This window comes from Chroicocephalus ridibundus, chromosome 6 (genome assembly GCF_963924245.1).
Source record: "Chroicocephalus ridibundus chromosome 6, bChrRid1.1, whole genome shotgun sequence".
In the NCBI taxonomy this organism is placed as follows: domain Eukaryota; kingdom Metazoa; phylum Chordata; class Aves; order Charadriiformes; family Laridae; genus Chroicocephalus; species Chroicocephalus ridibundus.
Window position 1 is genome coordinate 28816388 of NC_086289.1, and position 18126 is coordinate 28834513.

The following is an 18126-nucleotide window of genomic DNA, read 5'->3' on the forward strand; positions in this document are numbered from 1 at the left end:
GGGACTCATGGTGCTTGGTTTCAGACTTTGATGGGTAGGCTTGGTTTTTGAATGCTGTCTGTGACTGTCCGGGTCAGCATAGTCCTTGAAGTCTTTTTCTTAGTCATGAGGTGTTTGAAAATTCTCTATGCTTGCTTCCCTGTTGCAAGCCTTTCACTGACATTTTATGGGAGGAAGACATTTACCTCAAGTGCGCGGAGGGTTGAAATGTGGAACTGCTTGTTGTCTGTCGTAGGCAGCACTTGTGTGGTCAGTTCTCTAGAATGCGAGGGCTGCGGGAGTGTTTGTCTTCCCTGCTCCAGCTCTTGATTTAACAGCTTGTGCTCTGTTTTTTTCCTATGCATGGCATTTCTGCAGAGGTGGTTTAGTTATGATACCCTGAAAAGCTGTAGTTCTCTGAAATATTTGAGCAACAGTTTCAATTGAACCTTATCTCTAGTGTATGTAAGGAAGCCAAAAAAACAAACTCTGCAGAGCAGATTAGCTGTTTAATGGTGAGGCTTTTGTTCTTGGGAATAAAACCTCTTATGGGAGACTGATTTGGTAAAGAAACATTAAAGTATGGAAAAGACAGAGTAGAACTGCCTATTGTATTTGGCAATCTGTAGGTTTTCCAGGTAACCACTTCTAGCTGGGTTGTTGGATGTGCAATCCACAGGGTGGGTGTTTAGACTTTTGCATAAGTCCAAGCAGCTGTCAGTTTAAGTAAAATGGTTTTGAAGGAGTGAGAAGGCAGATGAATTCAACTTGCTGATGCAGATCTTCCTAGGCTAACTGTATAGCTAGTTTCCTTTTGGGGTGTCCCTCCCTGTTGCCACTTAAGGGTGCTTAAAGAAGATAGGATTATTAAGCAACAAATACTTAAAGGGAGTTTATGGTCAGCAGAAATTTCTGAGCTGACTTTGCACATACTTCTGAATGGCATACGATACAGGCTACTACAGTCCCTTTCTCAACAAAGCAAAAGAGATATGGAAAAAATCCTTTATTCTTAAAATCATTCACTGCCTAATTCTTCTCATAATTTCTCTTCTGTGCAGACGCTGTGCTATAGAAGATGCACTATTACCGATATTCTAATGCAGAAGTCAGCTGTTGGTACAAATACCTGCTCTTCAGCTACAACATTGTCTTCTGGGTGAGTACAAAATGTAGAGACAGAAATAGTTTAGGCATATCAGTTTTATTAAGTGCCTGCATGTTTCTTCGAGATAATAGGCTGAAATACTTACCTGAAGGCAGGAAGCTTTCAGGTAAGTGGTCTTCTTCAGGTAAAGCTTTTTATGGTATGTCCGGGTGTTTTGGAATTGAACAAGCCTATCCCAAGTAAGAAAGTAATTATTACTGAAAATGATATGGATAATTCCTCACAATCTTTCCTTTCCTTGTCCCTTCCTCCTATCTTACTGTCTGAGTGAAGATAAAGGATTGAAGCATATAACACTGGTTTTCTTGTTTGTTTTATTTTTAATGGAGAAAGGAAAGATCTGCTTGAAGGATTTGACAAAAGAAAACAGTATAGTCTCTACTGTTGCTGACAAGGCCTTTGTGTTTTGAACGATGGAGGCCATTAAATACTGGTTGTGTGTAGGCAAAGGTTAAAGCTACCTTTCTCAAGTGCACTTAAGTGTATGTTAAGTTGGATCCCTGTTAAAAGAAGTCTCTTCTAATGTCTCCTTTGAGATCATCTTTGGTCTCTGTGTTGGGGTGGTGTAGCTGTAAATACACTATGCAGAAGAGAAGAAAGGAACTGCTCCAGAGATGTGTCAACAGCTGGCATTACAACATAGTCAAGATCTTAAATGTCATGCTCTGTGGGCAACAAAATTGTCTGATACTGTCTTGAAATACTTAGCTAGGGACTAGCCTGCCTATAATGTTTGTTTAGAATTGTGAACGTGAAAAGGGTACAAAAACAGGTGTGTGGTTTTAGATGTGTATGATGGTGAAGATCACTGAAGCACCTAACTACCTTGGAAAAGAAGGCAATGCAAAAGTTAGTGCATAGCATTGCATTAGAAAGAGTTAACGTGTCTGTGAGGGAGAAGTGAAGGTAAGGATGCAGTTCAGATAAACTTGATGATTCTTTTCAGAACTTGCAGACCAAACAGTTGGGAGTTTGCACCTGAAGGCGTGAAAACTGCAGTCATGGAAAGGCATGGGTAGTCATGGAGAAGTGCAGATCCAGTGACTTGCCTGGTGCGAGCAGCTTGGATTAATGTTCTGATTCAGAGTTGAAATATTTCTTAGTATGGATAACCGCTTCTAAAGATTTTTAGACTTTTTTCAAGGCCAAAAAGGTCAGATAGCAAGAATGGTAGTATGGTATGTGGCTGAAGGAACTTGTTTAAGAGTAAAAATTGACTCTCCTGATCTTGACTTGTCTGAGATCAGTAGTCTCGCTAGAGAAGACTATATTAATTCTATTTATTTACTGTGATTCGTTAAACCATCCATGTCAATTTTTTCACAACCTACAATTTAAGATATATGGAATAGTTACCCAAATCTGTATTGAACTTCAGTAAAATAAGGCGTTTATTGTCTGAACATAAATTGCAGGCTGCAGAATCTTTTTTGTATTTGTCAATAATGGCTTGGTATTTTGCTTGATTAACCCACATAAACTTCTGGTAAACTAGGTTGGTGTTTCTGCACATCTTGGATGCTTTGGCAGTATTTAAGGCAGTAAACAAGCTTTTTTGAAAGCTGCATGTATAATGGACAAAACTCTGGATTAATTTAGAATCATAAAAAAGTCTAGGTTTGGTGGAACTTCTGGGGGTCACCTGACCTGATTTTCTGTTGAAGGCAAGACCTGTGGGGTAGGAAATCACTGCTCAAAGAGAAGAGCTGGGAGTCTTGTGAGCGTATTACTCATCAATTTTCTGCTGTCTTCAGTATAATAAAAATGTTAGAAGGCCGACTAATACTGAGACTGCAATGTCTGAGTATTGCTGTTGAAGTTTTGCTACTGTTACCGCTTCTTGTTTACTAGTGCAATGTTTTAACATGACACTGTAGCATTAAGCCTCAAGGGAGTTTATCCTTTTGTGGATAGCAGGACAGAAGAGATGCGTGTGGCTTGTGTAGAAACTTTTTTTCAGTAAGGGTTAATTGGCCACAATATTGCCATAATGCAAATATTCTTTAGTGATGACTTCTCCCCCCACCCCCCGGCAAATGAGGTTTCCCATCATGGCCTCGCGACTGAAAAAGTATGTGCTTAAAGGCCAGCAGCTCTGTAGTTATTTTTCTTCTATATACCACAGCTCCCACGTACCTGTAGTGGAGTGTGGTGCAATAAGAAGAATATTCATCAAGCTGTTCTGGTTTTCAGAGAAATCACTTTGGAACTGGGTGGATGCTCTTCAGCAGATAGTGTGTGGGATACATGAGAAACTGTCAGACTCTTTTGTTCGTGAATGTATTAGGATTGTTCTAGAACTCTGCTTTCTTTCTAGTGAGTGTCTCATGAAGTGGGGTCTATTGCAATTTTTGATAGGTAAATAACTTTTGAAAAAATGATTGTCTTTTTTTTTTTCTCTACTGGGAAGACTATCAAGAATTATTAATTTTATCTCTGATTATTTTCTTTTTTTTCCCCCTGCAGAGTCATTACATTTCACCTTTTTCATATTTCTTTTTTTACTGTATTTTCTTGAAATTAATGATGAAGATCCAAGGATTTTTTTCTTTTCCTTAAAGAATCATTTTTAAAGAAGAGATGCAGAAAAATTGAGGAGAATTTGAAATGCAGCTTGTATGTGTCAGCTGATGTGTTGGCTGAAGGAATTGATTTTCTGAACAGGTACCTAGTAGTCTTGGTAGCTTGCTCAACGGATGGTCTGAGGCTTCTACTGAGAAATTATTATCAGGCTGACCTGATAATAACCAGAAGGGAAATGTAGCCATGACTTGAAAAAGCAGCATTTAAGGAGGGAATGTTAGTCTTGATTTGCTTTCCTTGGCTTGCAGGACAGGTGCTTTTTAGTAGCTTGTTTTGTGTTAGTGAGGGTGGCCACTATATAATTGGTATGAGGGATGATATTTAGATAAGTGTGCAGACAGCCTTTTGCCCATTTAAGCTGTTACTGGAGGTATTACGTTAGCCCACCTGTGTCTCAACTCATGACAGTTTATTCACAACCAAGTAATTTGCTTGTAAATAAGGAGTTGCATTTGTTCTTGTGTAATGCTTATGAAAGATGCATGTTGACTTCCCCATTGTAGCTCTAAAGATAATATCAGTGACTGCATAAGCTTTAAAGTTAAAGCATATGGTGACTTAGTTTACAGAATATTTAAGCTTTTTATTGAGTTGTTACTTCAGTTTGTGTCATGTTTCAAATATGGTTCACATGGATTGGGGTGAAACAAAATATTGAACTCAGGACAAATATGACTATTTTAACAATGGCAAGCTCACAGTTTTATCAGCCTTTAGAAATATGTAAATCTTCATTCTTTGGAAGGTAGTTTATCTTTTTTTCCCAGATAGATGACTTGGCAATAGAAGGTTCAGTTCTGCTGACTTTAAGTTAGTTTATAGGACTGGCTAGCAAAATCATTTCTCTATTCTTTGCACTTGGCTTTCCCTTTTAAAGGGAATGGAGGTCATAAGGAGGCTGTGTCTTTCTAGGCATTTTAATGTGGGATAACTTTATACTCATCTTGCTTTTTAAGCATGCTAATAAGATTTAACTTCTCAAAGTACACTTGTTTTAATGAGTAGTGATGAGGCAGTATTGCAACCATTAAGACAGTCCTGCAGGGAGTGCTCGGAAGTTTAAGTGAAATTACCTTATTAACAGCAAGACTGGACCGGCTTTTGAGTTTTAAAGCTTTTTTTTTTTCCCCCAAATAGCTTCATTTGTCATAATGAAATTAAAAGGCTGCTGTAATACAAGGTGAAGAGCACCTTTCTGTTCAGAGTCGTTTTGCAGTTGAGTCCTGAGAAAGCCCCGGTGGAGGAAGGAGGTGGGGGTGGATGAGTGGCCCCAGGGAGAGTGCAGGGGTGCCCTGTGTTGGGGTGCAGCATTGCTCTGTGCCTTCTAGCCTGCACTTGGGAAGGCGCGGGGAATAAAAGGAGGTGTCTCAATCACCTGTCTCTGATGCTTGCTTCTCTGTCTCCAGTTGAAGGATTTTTTTGGGTAGTCCAAGAATTGCACCTCAGCCAGGATATAGCTATTTTAGTGAAGGATTGCATGTGTGCTCTGCCAAAGCCTTTTAGGTTGCATGTGAACTCACTGTCTCTCAGATGAGTTGAGAGGAGAGAGTGTAAAATAGCTTTTAGCTGCTGTCATCTTGATTTCTCTTCTAATGCTCTGTAGTTTTGTGTGTGTCTCTTGAGGGTTTTTGGAGGGGAAAAAAAAAAAAGAAACTTCATGCATGCTATAGGAGATGTGTCATTTTTGCCCTGAACGTGATGATGAAAGGCAAAAATTCTCTTAAGTTCTGGAAAAGAATTCTCAGCTCATTTCTCATTTTTGAGAAGTAAGAGAAGACCCAGGCTAGCATAAGATTTTCTTAGCTTTTGTAGTGTATGTTGTTTTTTAGGAACATCTAAAACATGAGGCTGTGCCAGGAAGGGGAAAGAATCCACCACCAGGTGGTTTCCTGACCCTGAGAGGAAGAGTCTGGGAAGAGACAAGGGTAGGAAGGAAGCGCTGTAGGCTGCTGATTGCACCAGCATGGGTGGAGCTATGATGTAAAATAGGATTGTCCAGGGGGTTGGAAAAGTGTTCTCTGTAAGAGTAACATTTTGTGCTTACGAAAACTGAGCGCAATAGGAATGCATTCCCATTGCTTCTAATCAGACCTTGAGGCAGGCTGACCCAAAATCAGTCTGTGTGCAAGGGTTGTCTTGCAAGAATTATGTTTAGCTGCACCCTAGATTTGAGAAACAAATTAGAATGGTTTTCTCATTTAGTAGGGTGATGCTAATAATGTAGTGAAAGAAATTCAAAGTGTGGTTGGGAACAGCTAGTGCTTAAGCTAAGTGGTCTTGTGCATGGTGTCTGTGGGTTGGTGTCAGTAGCCTATGTCTCCTGAGCAGAGCTTGTGGCTTGATGCAATATGTTAATAATGTAGTCTTCTCAGTTCTAAAGCAGGAAATGACCAAATGCTGCTTACTAGTTTCAGTTTCCTGTTCAAAGGGGTGCAGTTGAACTGCTCTGTGTATGTTTCCATCTAACCTTTTGTGCAGTGTATGGCTTAAATGACTCTATGGCATAGAAGTGAATTGAGTACTCCAGTTCGTTCTTTCTTACACATCATAGACATTCTGGTGAAAGGCAAATTTCAAAATGCCCCTCTTCTGAAATAGCTGGTTTGCTCACTCGCCCTTTGGGAATACTTGCGGTTAGCATTGCTGTTTCTCAGCTGCCTGTTCTCCCATTCACGTGGCCCCATAGTTCAGCGAGCTGGTGAAGGTTAAAACCTTTCTTTCAATTCAGGCTGGATCAGTTCCCTGGTCTGCCTCACTTGAATGCCTCTGTGCAAGAGTGATAAAGAGAGGGGATATTTTCCTGGTGCTGATTCTCTTTAGAACTCTGTATTGGGTATGCTCAGTCATGCTAACTTTTGAGGTGGTTTTATCACTATGGTGTGTTTTACAATAGTTTTCCGTGAGATACTTTGAAGTATCTTGCAAATGGTATGTAAGGCAAAGAAATCTCATTCAGTTAAATAGCTGTCATTGTACTTCCTTGCAAACTGGTTGTCTTGGTAATTGTGTCTGTAAATGCAGTGGCTGATCGCTTTGTTTCTTCAAGTACATCATACTTCACTTTTTTTTTTTGCTAAAGAAACCTAATGTGTGTGTGTGGTTTGGCTGCTTCTAGTGAGAATTATGAATCACTTGTGTGTTAGCTGAATTTAAGTTTTAGATTTATCCATGTTGATTCTATGAGACTTAAGTTTATTTTTCTGGTGATAAACTCTGTTTTACTGGTAGGTAGTTTGCATAGGTGTGCGTAGAAATAACTTTTCAAAAACAGTGTAGTTTTGTGAAACTGAACACTGTGAGAAATGCTCCTTATCCAATAACAATGGCTCAGGCAGTGAACGATACGAAGCACATTTTATTTAAACATTCTTGCAAGAACAGGTGACCTAGCAAGTAGGCACACTCTTGGTTCTTGAAGCACACCTATTTATTTCCTAATCCCGGCTGAATTTTGCCTCCCCTGTTTCCCTTTCCTTAGGTACTCCAGGGTTCACAGTCTGTCCAGAACGCCTAAAATCCTTCCCGGATGTCTTGCCTCTGTTTACTTCTCCTTATGCTACGCCAAAAGGGATTATCTGACTAGTTTATTTCTTTCCTTTTTGGTAAAACTTCTCGATGTCATTAGCCCTGGTTAAATGTTTGACTACCCTTCTAGACACTAATCTGGTATGAATCAGTTTGTCCTTTTGTCTGTGTGATAAGATATGTTCTACAAGCCTTTGCTGGAGCCTCTTTGTCATAGTCATTCCCTTATCATGTCACCTCTGATGGAAACTCAGTTTCTCAGCTTCAGAAACTCTGCTTTTCTCAGTTTCAAAAACAATACCTGCCTTTCTTACAATACTTTATAAAAACATGAGACCAATGTTCGTGTTCAGAGGTGAAAATGAAGCATACTACTGTGAAAAATCGACTTAATCAGGAATCTATTACAATTTTAGATGGCAATTATAATGAAAGGCAGCCAGTCTGAAGAGGACACCCTATTTGTATATTCAATTGCACAGTATTAATGTTACACTAACATTAGTTTGTATATAGAGTGTAGAAGATGTGTGTCTTCCTTTTTTTTTTCTTCATTTCTTTAGAAAAGTTGCCCAAAGATCCAGCTGTGTCTACTGTGTAATTTACCCTGATTACTGCAAATTATACCAGATGTCTTCACCTGTCTCCCAGCATTCCTGAAGTGTTTGGAATGAGAAAGGGTGAAGGATGCATCAATTGCATGCACTGTGTAATTTAATGACATGCAAGTTTGGTTATTGATTATTTTTTTTTTCTATTTTGCTTTTTCATCTGAAAAAACACTGAGTTAACATTTAAGGGTAGTCTGGGTCAATATTCTGTTTATATCCGTGTGGTTTTTAATAGTATTTTTTTTAAGTTGTGCTGCTTTGATCCAAATAATCACTTTAAATGTACTTAACGTATTCAGAGTCTGAGATGCATAGTCATTGTGCTGTTGCGTATTAAACAACATCTGGAAACGTAACTTATTTAGCACTGCTTTGCCTAGTTGTAACTCTTTCCATGTATTAGTAGTGGATTTCGCTGGTTAATCTGTGTGCTTAAGCCCTAAAACATGGCATATAATACTTCATGCCTAGACAGAAGTGTATAACATCACTTGAGTGATTTTTACAAAATTATATGAATGACACTTGCAGCCCTTTTTGGCTTTCCTTTCCCCTACTTCCCCCCAGCAGAGTAAACCCAGAACAACTTCATTTGTCTCAAGTGCAGTTTAGGGTCAGCAGGCAGTGAACCCAGCAGTACTGAAAATCTACATGTATATTTTCTTGTGTGACTGTAAAAGGGTCCTGTTTTTGCTTCTTGCCTGCGGTGTGGGGAATTGCCTGTAATGACTGTTTAGTTCATGGGAGGTGCTGCATTTCCTACAGGAAAGGGCCCCTTGTTCAAGGCATATTTTTAGTGGTTGGAATTTACTAGTCAATGTGTATGAGGCTTAGGGGGAAAGCAACCTAAGTCATTTATATGGAATCATAGAAGCATTTAGGTTGGAAAAGACCTTTTAAGATCATGGAGTCCAAACATAAACCTGGCACTGCCAAGTCCGCCACTAAACCATGCCCCTAAGTGCCACATCTATGCATTTTTTTAAATACCTCCAGGGATGGTGACTCAACCACTTCCCTGGGCAGTCTACTCCAGTGCTTGACAACCCTTTTGGTGAAGACATTTTTCATAATACCCAATCTAAACCTCCCCTGATGCAACTTGAGGCCATTTCCTCTTGTCCTCTATTGCCTGTTACTTGTAAGAAGAGACCAACACCCACCTCTCTACAGCCTCCTTTCAGGTAGCTGTAGAGAGCGATAAGGTCTCCCCTTGGCCTCCTTTTCTCCAGGCTAAACAACCCCAGTTCCCTCAGCCGTTCCTCACAGGACTTGTGCTCTAGACACTTCACCAGCTTCGTTGCTCTTTGGACATGCTTCAGCACCTCAATGTCTTTTTAAGGGTACATGGACATAGCAGGGTAGAATACCATTTTAGATAGTGAGGGCGAGATGCCCTCAGTTTGTAGAGAGGTCATTTTAGTTTGATTATTGAAAATGCAAACTGCCTGAGAATGGAGAAAGGCAATAAAAGACTAGAACAAGGATCTCTTCCTTTATATGGATGAATATAATTCAGAAATATTTATTATAAAAACATAGGAAAGGCTGAGAGAGCTGGGACTCTTTAGCCTGGAGAAGAGAAGGCTGAGGGGAGACCTTATTAACGTTTACAAGTATCTAAAGGGTGGGTTTAAGGCGGATGGAGTCAGACTCTTTTCAGTGGCTCCCGGTAACAAGATGAGGGGTAACAGGCACAAGCTGGAACATAGGAAGTTCTGAACAAATATGAGAAAAAACTTCTTTACGATGAGGGTGACAGAGCACTGGAACAGGCTGCCCAGGGAGGTTGTGGAATCCCCTTCTCTGGAGACTTTCGAGACCCGCCTGGATACAGTCCTGAGTAACATGCTCCAGGCAATCCTGCTTTAGCAGGGGAGTTGGACTAGATGATCTCTAGAGGTCCCTTCCAACTCTGAAAGATTCCGTGATATGAATTCGTGTAAGGTTTGTACGTTGTCAATTAGATTTGTTGCTTATTGAAGCTAAGTGGGTGGAACATTACATCAGCTTAAATCAAAAGGGCTTAAAACAAGGTAAGGCTTCAGAAGACAAACTGTATCTAATTAGAGAAGAGGCTAATATAATGAGCCTTGACACTGAGAAGTTATGAAGAGTCAAGCATGGCTACTGTCTGGGGGTGGTACTATAAAGTGGCTAAATAGGGAGTAACCTCAAAATGCATTAAATATTCTGAAATCTTCATTAATGTGCAGGCAGAAGGTTTAGAGCAAGTCATTGTGACAAAGATAACTCCCACTTGCGTGCTACTATGTGGAATTATTAATTTAGTACCGTGTGCTTCTTGAGTAATCATGAATAATCAAATAGAAGTACTTTTTAAAAGTAGTTAATAAAATGCAAGAATGCTATGGAATAAAAGTGCCGTAAGTCCTTTTTGCAAGAGATTGACTCATGGGGAGGAATGTCCTATTACTATTGTCTGAGATCCCAGACAATATTGGTTTTACTTGAGCAAGAGTGCTACTGGCTAAGCATTTGAGAATTTTTTGATTAGTACATCTAATATACTTTTTTTCTCTTTGTTTTAGCTAGCTGGGGTGGCCTTCCTTGCGGCTGGTCTGTGGGCATGGAGTGAAAAGGTAAGGGTAGAAATGTCTGATCTTACTTTGTTTGGTGGCTGCCTCTTCTGCTCCAGTAAAACTACTTCCTCAGGAAGCAGCAAAGGTTAAATGTAGTATCTGACCCCAGGACCATGTTCAAATGATCTAAACTGAGTTCAGTCGGAGTTGCATTCTCATCCCTGATCAGGTGTTAAGCTGTGGCCCTTGATGTTTAGACCTTTTTTAAACTTGTGAAAGCAGGATGCTAGGGAGAATTTAATCTTTATGAATAGTCTTTATGAACTGGTTCTCTTTTGAAAGCATGTTTTCTAAAATACACTTATCTACCTACCTCTTTTTATTAAAAACAAGAAGCATTTGGGAGGAAAATAAGAGATATCTCTTTTTATATTTAAAAAAAACCCCAAACCCATGCATCTTTGGGATCATCTTTCTGAAGTATTTTAGTCTTCCGGCCATCTGTTGTCTTCCACTTTATTCCACATGGATTTGCTTAAGTTATTGTGTCTCCATGTAGAGGAACAAAATTGGGGAACGTGATCTAGCTGGTTTTGGCAATGGTTTCTTTCAGCTGAATAACTTCCTCAGTCAGAGGAAGTCTGTGCAGGCATGTACCTACAGAGTTCACCTCTTACAAGAGAAGAGATGGTATAGGTATAGAAATGAATGGTTCACCCCCTTGTTATGAATGTAAAAGCATGGCTTCAATATTACAGCAAGCAGTAGGAAAAAGTGACAAGTACCACACACAAATGCATTTACCTCCTATTCTGTTGTTATAAAAGGACTTTCTTTCCAGCCCTTTGGGATGGTGTTAAACTTGTCTTGAATTTGTATTCTGTCATGTTCAGACATTAGCTTCTGTAAAGAAGGACGTACAATCTGTGTGGTTGGAAATGACTAACTTGTAACCACCATTTGCCAAATGGACTTTATGGTACACTGAATTTACTAAAAGGCAAAACCAGACTCTTTCTGTCTTGATTTCTTAAATTTTGCCTGAACTATTTCTGCTTTCTGTCCTGTCTTGCAAATAAGTGCTTCAAAGCTTTTCCTGTGGTTTTGAACTTCTGAATGGCTCCTGAAAGCTGTACATTGTTTTTCATGTCTGTTGTTCTGTGCTATGTGGGCAGTCTTTAATACTAGTGCCATTCTTCAGCCATAGTGCTTGTATGGATCTGTCTGTTTACAGATAAACATCTTGGTGAACAATAGATGGGAAGTAACAGGAAAAATATTCCAGAAGCTGTGCTGCAGCCGTAAACCCAAAGATAAACTGCAGGTGGTGGAAGAGTTTTGAACATCCTGTCTCTTAGTGCAAAATGAAGTACATTGGGTCCCTTTAACTTCTCTTTTTTTTTTTTTGTCTTTTTCCACTAGGACTACACTTCAGATTGATTCCTCAGCAGTCTTTTTTTTCTGGCTGTAAATCCTCTGTGTCTTTTAGCTGATAATATATCAAAGTGAGAACGCTGGTTTGTGAGAAATGTTGAAAATACTTAATGTAAAAATGTTACCCATCCTGATCTGCATTCCCTGTTTGAGTCAAATCCAGTCTCTTTAACTGGTGTATCTAATTGGCCTATCCTAATTATCTTATATTCTGAACAGTCATATAAAAGTTAAATTGCAAAAAAAAAATAAAGTCTTTTCAATAAAAACTGGATAGATGTTAATATATGTGACCCAAGATATACTGCAAAAATCAATAAGAGAAAGTGAATAAACTGTTAATAGAAGCAAGGTGAATAACATTGAGCCCTCTCATCAGGAAAACATTTTTTTAATTGTTAAAACCATTTTGAGAAGGACACAAAGGAAGATCTGGGAAACTAAAGGCTAGTCAGCCTAACTTCATTCCAGCAAGTCCATGATGAGTAACAAATGGAGAGGGAGCAGTCATTCTACTTCAAAGCAAGACTGTTATTTAGAGGCATGTCAAGAGCATGGAGAAATCGTTTGACAGGAACCTTATGAAAGTTTATTTAAAAAAAAAAAAAAGCAAATGCAAAATCCTGTGCCTGAGATGCAGTAACCTCATGCGTCAGTATTAGCTGGGGGTTGACTGCCTAGAAAGCAGCTTTGTGAGGAAAATCCTTGAGCTTCTGTTGATCAGGAAGTTGACTATCAGGTGTGCCTTCATGTCAAGGCCAACAGCATGCTGGGCTATATTAGCACTGATGTGGCCAGTGGTTGAGGGAGGGGCTTCTTCCAACAACATTAATCACACTTGAGGCTGCGTCTGGAGTATTATGTCCAGTTTGGGGTGCTTTGTGTCAGACACGTCTCTTCCAATCTCAACTTATTCTATGATTAAGTGTACTTATTCTTTAATCCGCTGATCTTTCTTTATGTTTATACACAGAGGTATGGTAAACTGCCTAAAGGTAGATGCATGTAACTCATGTTATAATTAGTGGCACTGTGATATTGTGACAATCAACATCCAGTTTACAGAACTTCGTTATAAGAAGTCAACTCTGTCCTTGTCAGGTGTATTTTGTAGTTGCTGTACTAGCGTATCTCAAAACAGTAACTGGGTTGGCATTTGTTACTGAGCTGTATTAGAGATTTTTTTTTTTTTTAAAGACAATCCATGTTTGCCCTCTGTTGCCAACCCACTTCACTTGAGATGGCATAATGCTTACAAACATTAAAAGAAAATGGAAAGCAAGTTAAGCATGTACAGTTGAATTCTTGAATCACTGTTCTAAGAGACTGAAAGGAAAACTTAAAGGCTGAGTTTTATTCTTGGATTTTTGACACTGACTTCAGTTATCAGACTTCATTTCTGTATACCTGTAGGAAATCTAGGTGCTGTTGTAAAGGGCAACTGTGCTTCAAAGAGTTTTTATCATCCTGCAGATGGCACAGGCAGAAGCATCCTTAGAGAGATGAGTAAGGTGGAAAGAGATAGTCCCTTGAATTAATTCTCTTGTTTACTTACTTCAGGATTTTTCACTTAGCATCTTTTGTTAGGCAAAAAAAACCCACAACCTTGTTTTTGAAAGAGAATGTTGTAAACATCAAATGTGAATGTGAAGAAACTGTTGTGAACCAGCAACATCTGAGCCCAGTTCCTGCCAACTCTTCTTCATAACATGCTTTGATCAGAGGAAGTTTTCTTCCAAAAGATGTTGCTTGAGCAAGTGAGGTTGTCTGGAAAAAAAAAAGCTTGAGTTTGGGTGTGGGAAGGAGATGGCTGGAAACAGTTGTGAAAGTTTCAACATCCTGGTCACACAATGTTTACTTTCATAGTGTATGGGTTCTACAAAGACTGAATTAGCCTAGCTAATCTTGGCTTCGTTGATTGTGAGGTCTGAGCCAAGGTTTGATTAGGTGAAACTACCATAATTAATCCAGTAGACCAAGTTTGATAGTTAGCTGTGAGGTCTTACAGTTTGTAAGAAAGGAAATGTATCATTGGTGACACTAAGTAGAAAAGTCATTGCTTCCCAAGACCACTTTTTAATAGGTTATTTCAACTGTTAGTCACCAACTATTGCAAGGCAATTCTGAATTCTACAGTTCAATTACTTTTTTTTTCTTTTCATGCCTCCAGCCAATTTTGGTAAAAACAACTCTATTGTCTTGCTGTTGCCAAATTAACAACTCTAACAAGATCTGTTATGGAACACATTATGAAAGAAGGTGAACTCCTGTGTATCACTATAGTACTGTTAATCAGTGTCTTTTCATCAGCTGATGATGTTTCTCCATGTGCACTTTTTCTTCTAATGCTGTATTTTGAAGACATTTTTGTTAAGGGAGCACTTAAATAACGAAGTGATATGGATTTTTCCAAGGTATTCTCTTAGGATGTATATTCTTTGCACTTAACTCTAGCACAAATACCTGAGTAGCAAGATGGCCATTTACGTTCCCTTGACAGGAATAGACTGCTTATGTGAATTACTTTACAAGTCTCTCTGATATCTTTCTCTTATGCTAAATGTAGTTAGCTTGAGAATATACTTTATAAAGAAAAAACCAAAAGACAGTAAACATACAATTATGGGACATTGTACTGTGTTGATTTTTTGTTATTTCTCTGTTTTAACGGGAAAGTATTTCCTTATTAAAATGCCTACATATTGCTGATGAGTGTATGATGAACATTCAGAGACTGTTGCAAGGCTGCAGGGGTGTCCCTACAGATTGTTCTTGTTAACTTTAAGAGTTTCAGCTGTTTTTCCCTTCTGTCTTCTGTATGTTGCATCTTGTTCTTGCACATTACATGAGAAGAAGAATTTGATGGAATTTTAATGGCAGCTGATATATAAACTTAGTTTCTTTAAAACCTAATCTAGAAATAAGGGCTTCACTGTGTTAGCATTACATTTACATAGACTTAGAAATTCTGTCCTAAGATCTGGGCAGACAGGCTTAATCAGTAGGATTGTTATCAAGACAAGTGGTTTCTCTGGATAGTTAATAAAAAAGAAAATATTGCTGCTAAATTAGGCAAACTGCAAATATCTTATAGGGAATAGATAACTTCTTTTGGTGTAAGAATTTTATGTGTGGTGAAAGGGGAATATTTAGAGTATATTTCTGTGTTTTTGCAAGATTTTGGAGGAGCATTTCAAAGACTATTCAGGACTAGAAAGGGTATAACTAAAATGTTGAGAGGAAAAATTTGCTTGCCTTGAAAACCAAACCAAGATTTTGTTCCCTGCTCTTATAATGTCACCCATAACCTGCTTTGTAGTTAGAATATCTCTCCCTTTCTGCCACCTAAACATTAGGATTGGAAAAATTATTTTCTTAATTTTTTAAAAGACTTTAAAATTGGAGTGCCTTTGATTAATGTATTTCAAATTAATATAAAGCATTAATTCTTTTGCCTTGAAGCTAAATGAAGATTCAGTGATAGTATTAAGCTTTTGGCACCATCTTGTGGAAGATTGTTTGGCAAATAGACCTAGGAGAATGTAATCTGAGAAGTTGACTGCACTGGATTTACTTATTAGAAAAATTAATAGCTATAACTTTGCATTAATACTTCCTCTGCTAGGGTGAAGAGAATAGGTATTGTCAATAACCATTTTACAAGACTTTTCCATGTGGGTTGCTGTTGGCAAGCTCAAGGGTTTGCAACCAATTCATTTGACATCATGTGGAAATCATGGGCATCCAGAAGGAATGTTAAATGAAAAATATGCTTATAGTGGTCACCTTTTTCTGTTTTCCTGTTTTTTCTCTTTCAGGGTGTGTTATCTGATCTGACAAAGGTGACTGGTCTTCATGGTCTGGACCCAGTGGTGCTTGTCTTAGTGGTGGGAATAGTGATGTTTACTTTGGGATTTGCTGGTTGTGTAGGAGCACTGAGAGAAAACATCTGCCTACTGAAGTTTGTAAGTAATATCATTATATGAGTGGATTATTATGTGTGTGAAAGCTGGGAATGATGGGTAAAGAACTAATAGCAAACCCAGATAACTTACAGAATTTGGTTTGTTACGGTATATATGGTAAACTTATGACAAGCCTCTGAGTAATGACATTAAAAGCAGTATAGGTTCAAACCTATGTATTTCTTCCTCTTTCTGGAAGATGTTTCTTCCCTTCTTCGTGCATTCTGCTATACAGTGATGTTGTTATAGTATGTACGCCAGAATCTAACATTGTGTATGTTCTGGAACATATTAGTCAAGAATTACTGCAGGAGATGGTATAGTGACTTAGAAGAACAAAATCCTTTAAAAATTTAAGCAAAACTTGGACTTTGGTGGCTGATGTGCAACCTCTTAAACGGTTGGTTTTATACTGAGGCTTCTTCTTTGCATTAGATCTGAAAACCGTTAAGCTGGACAAAGCATTCTAAAACTGGAAACGATCCAAGAAGTAACATCAAGACTACTTTAGCCCAGTTTTGCAGATTCTCATTTATTAATATTTTCACTGCTGTGCATAAAGACTGTAGTATGGTGCTCATTTTACTTTGGAGTTCAGGTGACCAAACCAAAAAGATAACCCTACCTCTTGGGAGTTTCTTTACATTGTATTCTTATTTAACAAGCTGTGTTCTCACACTGTCTGTACTGAATGAGAATTTTAGCCTATTCTCTGTGTCCATTTCTGGTGGAGTTGGAGTAGGGATGCATTCAAAATGAATGTATGTTTTCTAATTTGGAACTTTTTTTACAGTTCTGTGGAGCAATTATGTTTATATTCCTGCTGGAGCTGGCAGCTGCAGTTCTGGCTTTCCTGTTCCAGGACTGGGTGAGGGACAGGGTCAAGGAATTCTTTGAGAATAACATTAAATCCTACCGAGACGATATTGACCTCCAGAACCTCATTGATTCGCTACAGAAAATTGTAAGTTCATATCCTGTCACTTCTTGTATGTGTTCTAGGAAAATAAGTTGATTTGGAGGTTTTCCTTTTTATCACAGATTTACAACATTCTGTAGTAATGGTGCCATGTTACAGGTGTGCTGTTTTGTTCTTTCTGCATTGAAAGCATCAGGGAGGCAGGATATTCTGGGATGCAGTGCTGCAAATGTGGAAGCTCTGACAAGCATCCATCTGCCTTTTGACCTTCTTGACTTGTTTCTAGGTTCTGGTCAGTGTTGCACCATTTTAAGTGAGAAGTGAGTGACAAAAAAAGTCTTTATCCTGAAAAAATTGTGCAATGGAGCTGGTAGTCTGCACTCTTATTTTAGGAGGCAGTGTAGTCTTGTACGGGGAAGCAGTACAGGGCCTCTTATCTTCTGAGATGTGCTTCATCTTGAAGCAAAAGAGGATTTTTAACTGGGAAAGGCTAGTCTCTAGTCAGGCAGTTGTCAAGGAAGGTTGAAATTTTACACTCCTGTGGTCCTAAAATCTTCAGTGCCCAGAAGACAGTGATGTACACCAGGAGAGGACAAGGCCTGTGCTAGTAAGGGCCTGGTGGCTTTCACTCCATCAGCTGCTTCTGTAATCATGCCCAGGAAACAACCAGTGAGGGTGATTCTTCTTTCACCAAGACGGTGGTTTAAAAATCTATACGGTGAGAAACAGAGTACATAGGTGCATACTTCATGAAGAGGAAAAATGGTTGTCCCCCTTATGTATATCCCCCCCCCCCCCCCCTTAGGAAAGAAGGTTTTTTTTGTCTGTCTTCCATCTTCTAGAAGATCATGTTTAGAAATCAGTACTCACAGCTCAGTTTGATAGCAAAGCGCATTCTAGAGCGGATACCAGTTTGGTCAACTGTATATTTCCAGCAAGCTTAGATATCCTGTTCATTCACTCTTGTGTCCGTTGTTATGGAAGCATCCTCTTAAGTTACCTGGGTGGATTTCAGTGCTGTTTTTGCTTTAGCTTTGGGTGCTATAGGGAACCTTTTTGTAAGGTAGGGCTCCTCCTGGCCGTCACCACCAGTGATTGTCTCAGTGTTGTCTACTCTGTTGTTGCTCTTTCTGTTCATCTAGTTTCAGTGCAGTCAGACAGGCTAATACGCTAAGCTGATTTACAGTTGAACTCCAGTTAAATACTTTTCAATGAAAATTAAAGGATGAGCTTACTAAAAGGAGTTCACTGGACAGATTAACAAGCTAATAAACCTGAAAAAGGAAAGACCTGAAAAATCTCTGAATCCGTCTGTCGTTGATTCATACCTGAAAGTACGGAGGAAGGAGGGAAGTATTCAATGTTGGGTAGCAGGTGTAGTTCTGCAAGGGTTGGATAA

General features: G+C 38.9%; 1 protein-coding gene across 1 annotated transcript in view; it reads left to right on the forward strand.

The window, feature by feature from the left end:
• The window catches only part of TSPAN14 (tetraspanin 14), a 43043-nt gene that overhangs the window by 16387 nt on the left and 8530 nt on the right, over nucleotides 1–18126 (forward strand). The window contains exons 2-5 of the mRNA XM_063338536.1: nucleotides 1041–1138; nucleotides 10419–10469; nucleotides 15662–15808; nucleotides 16602–16772. Of these exons, the coding sequence (XP_063194606.1) occupies nucleotides 1058–1138; nucleotides 10419–10469; nucleotides 15662–15808; nucleotides 16602–16772 (450 nt within the window). The 5' untranslated portion in view covers nucleotides 1041–1057. The remainder of the gene's footprint in view (nucleotides 1–1040; nucleotides 1139–10418; nucleotides 10470–15661; nucleotides 15809–16601; nucleotides 16773–18126) is intronic.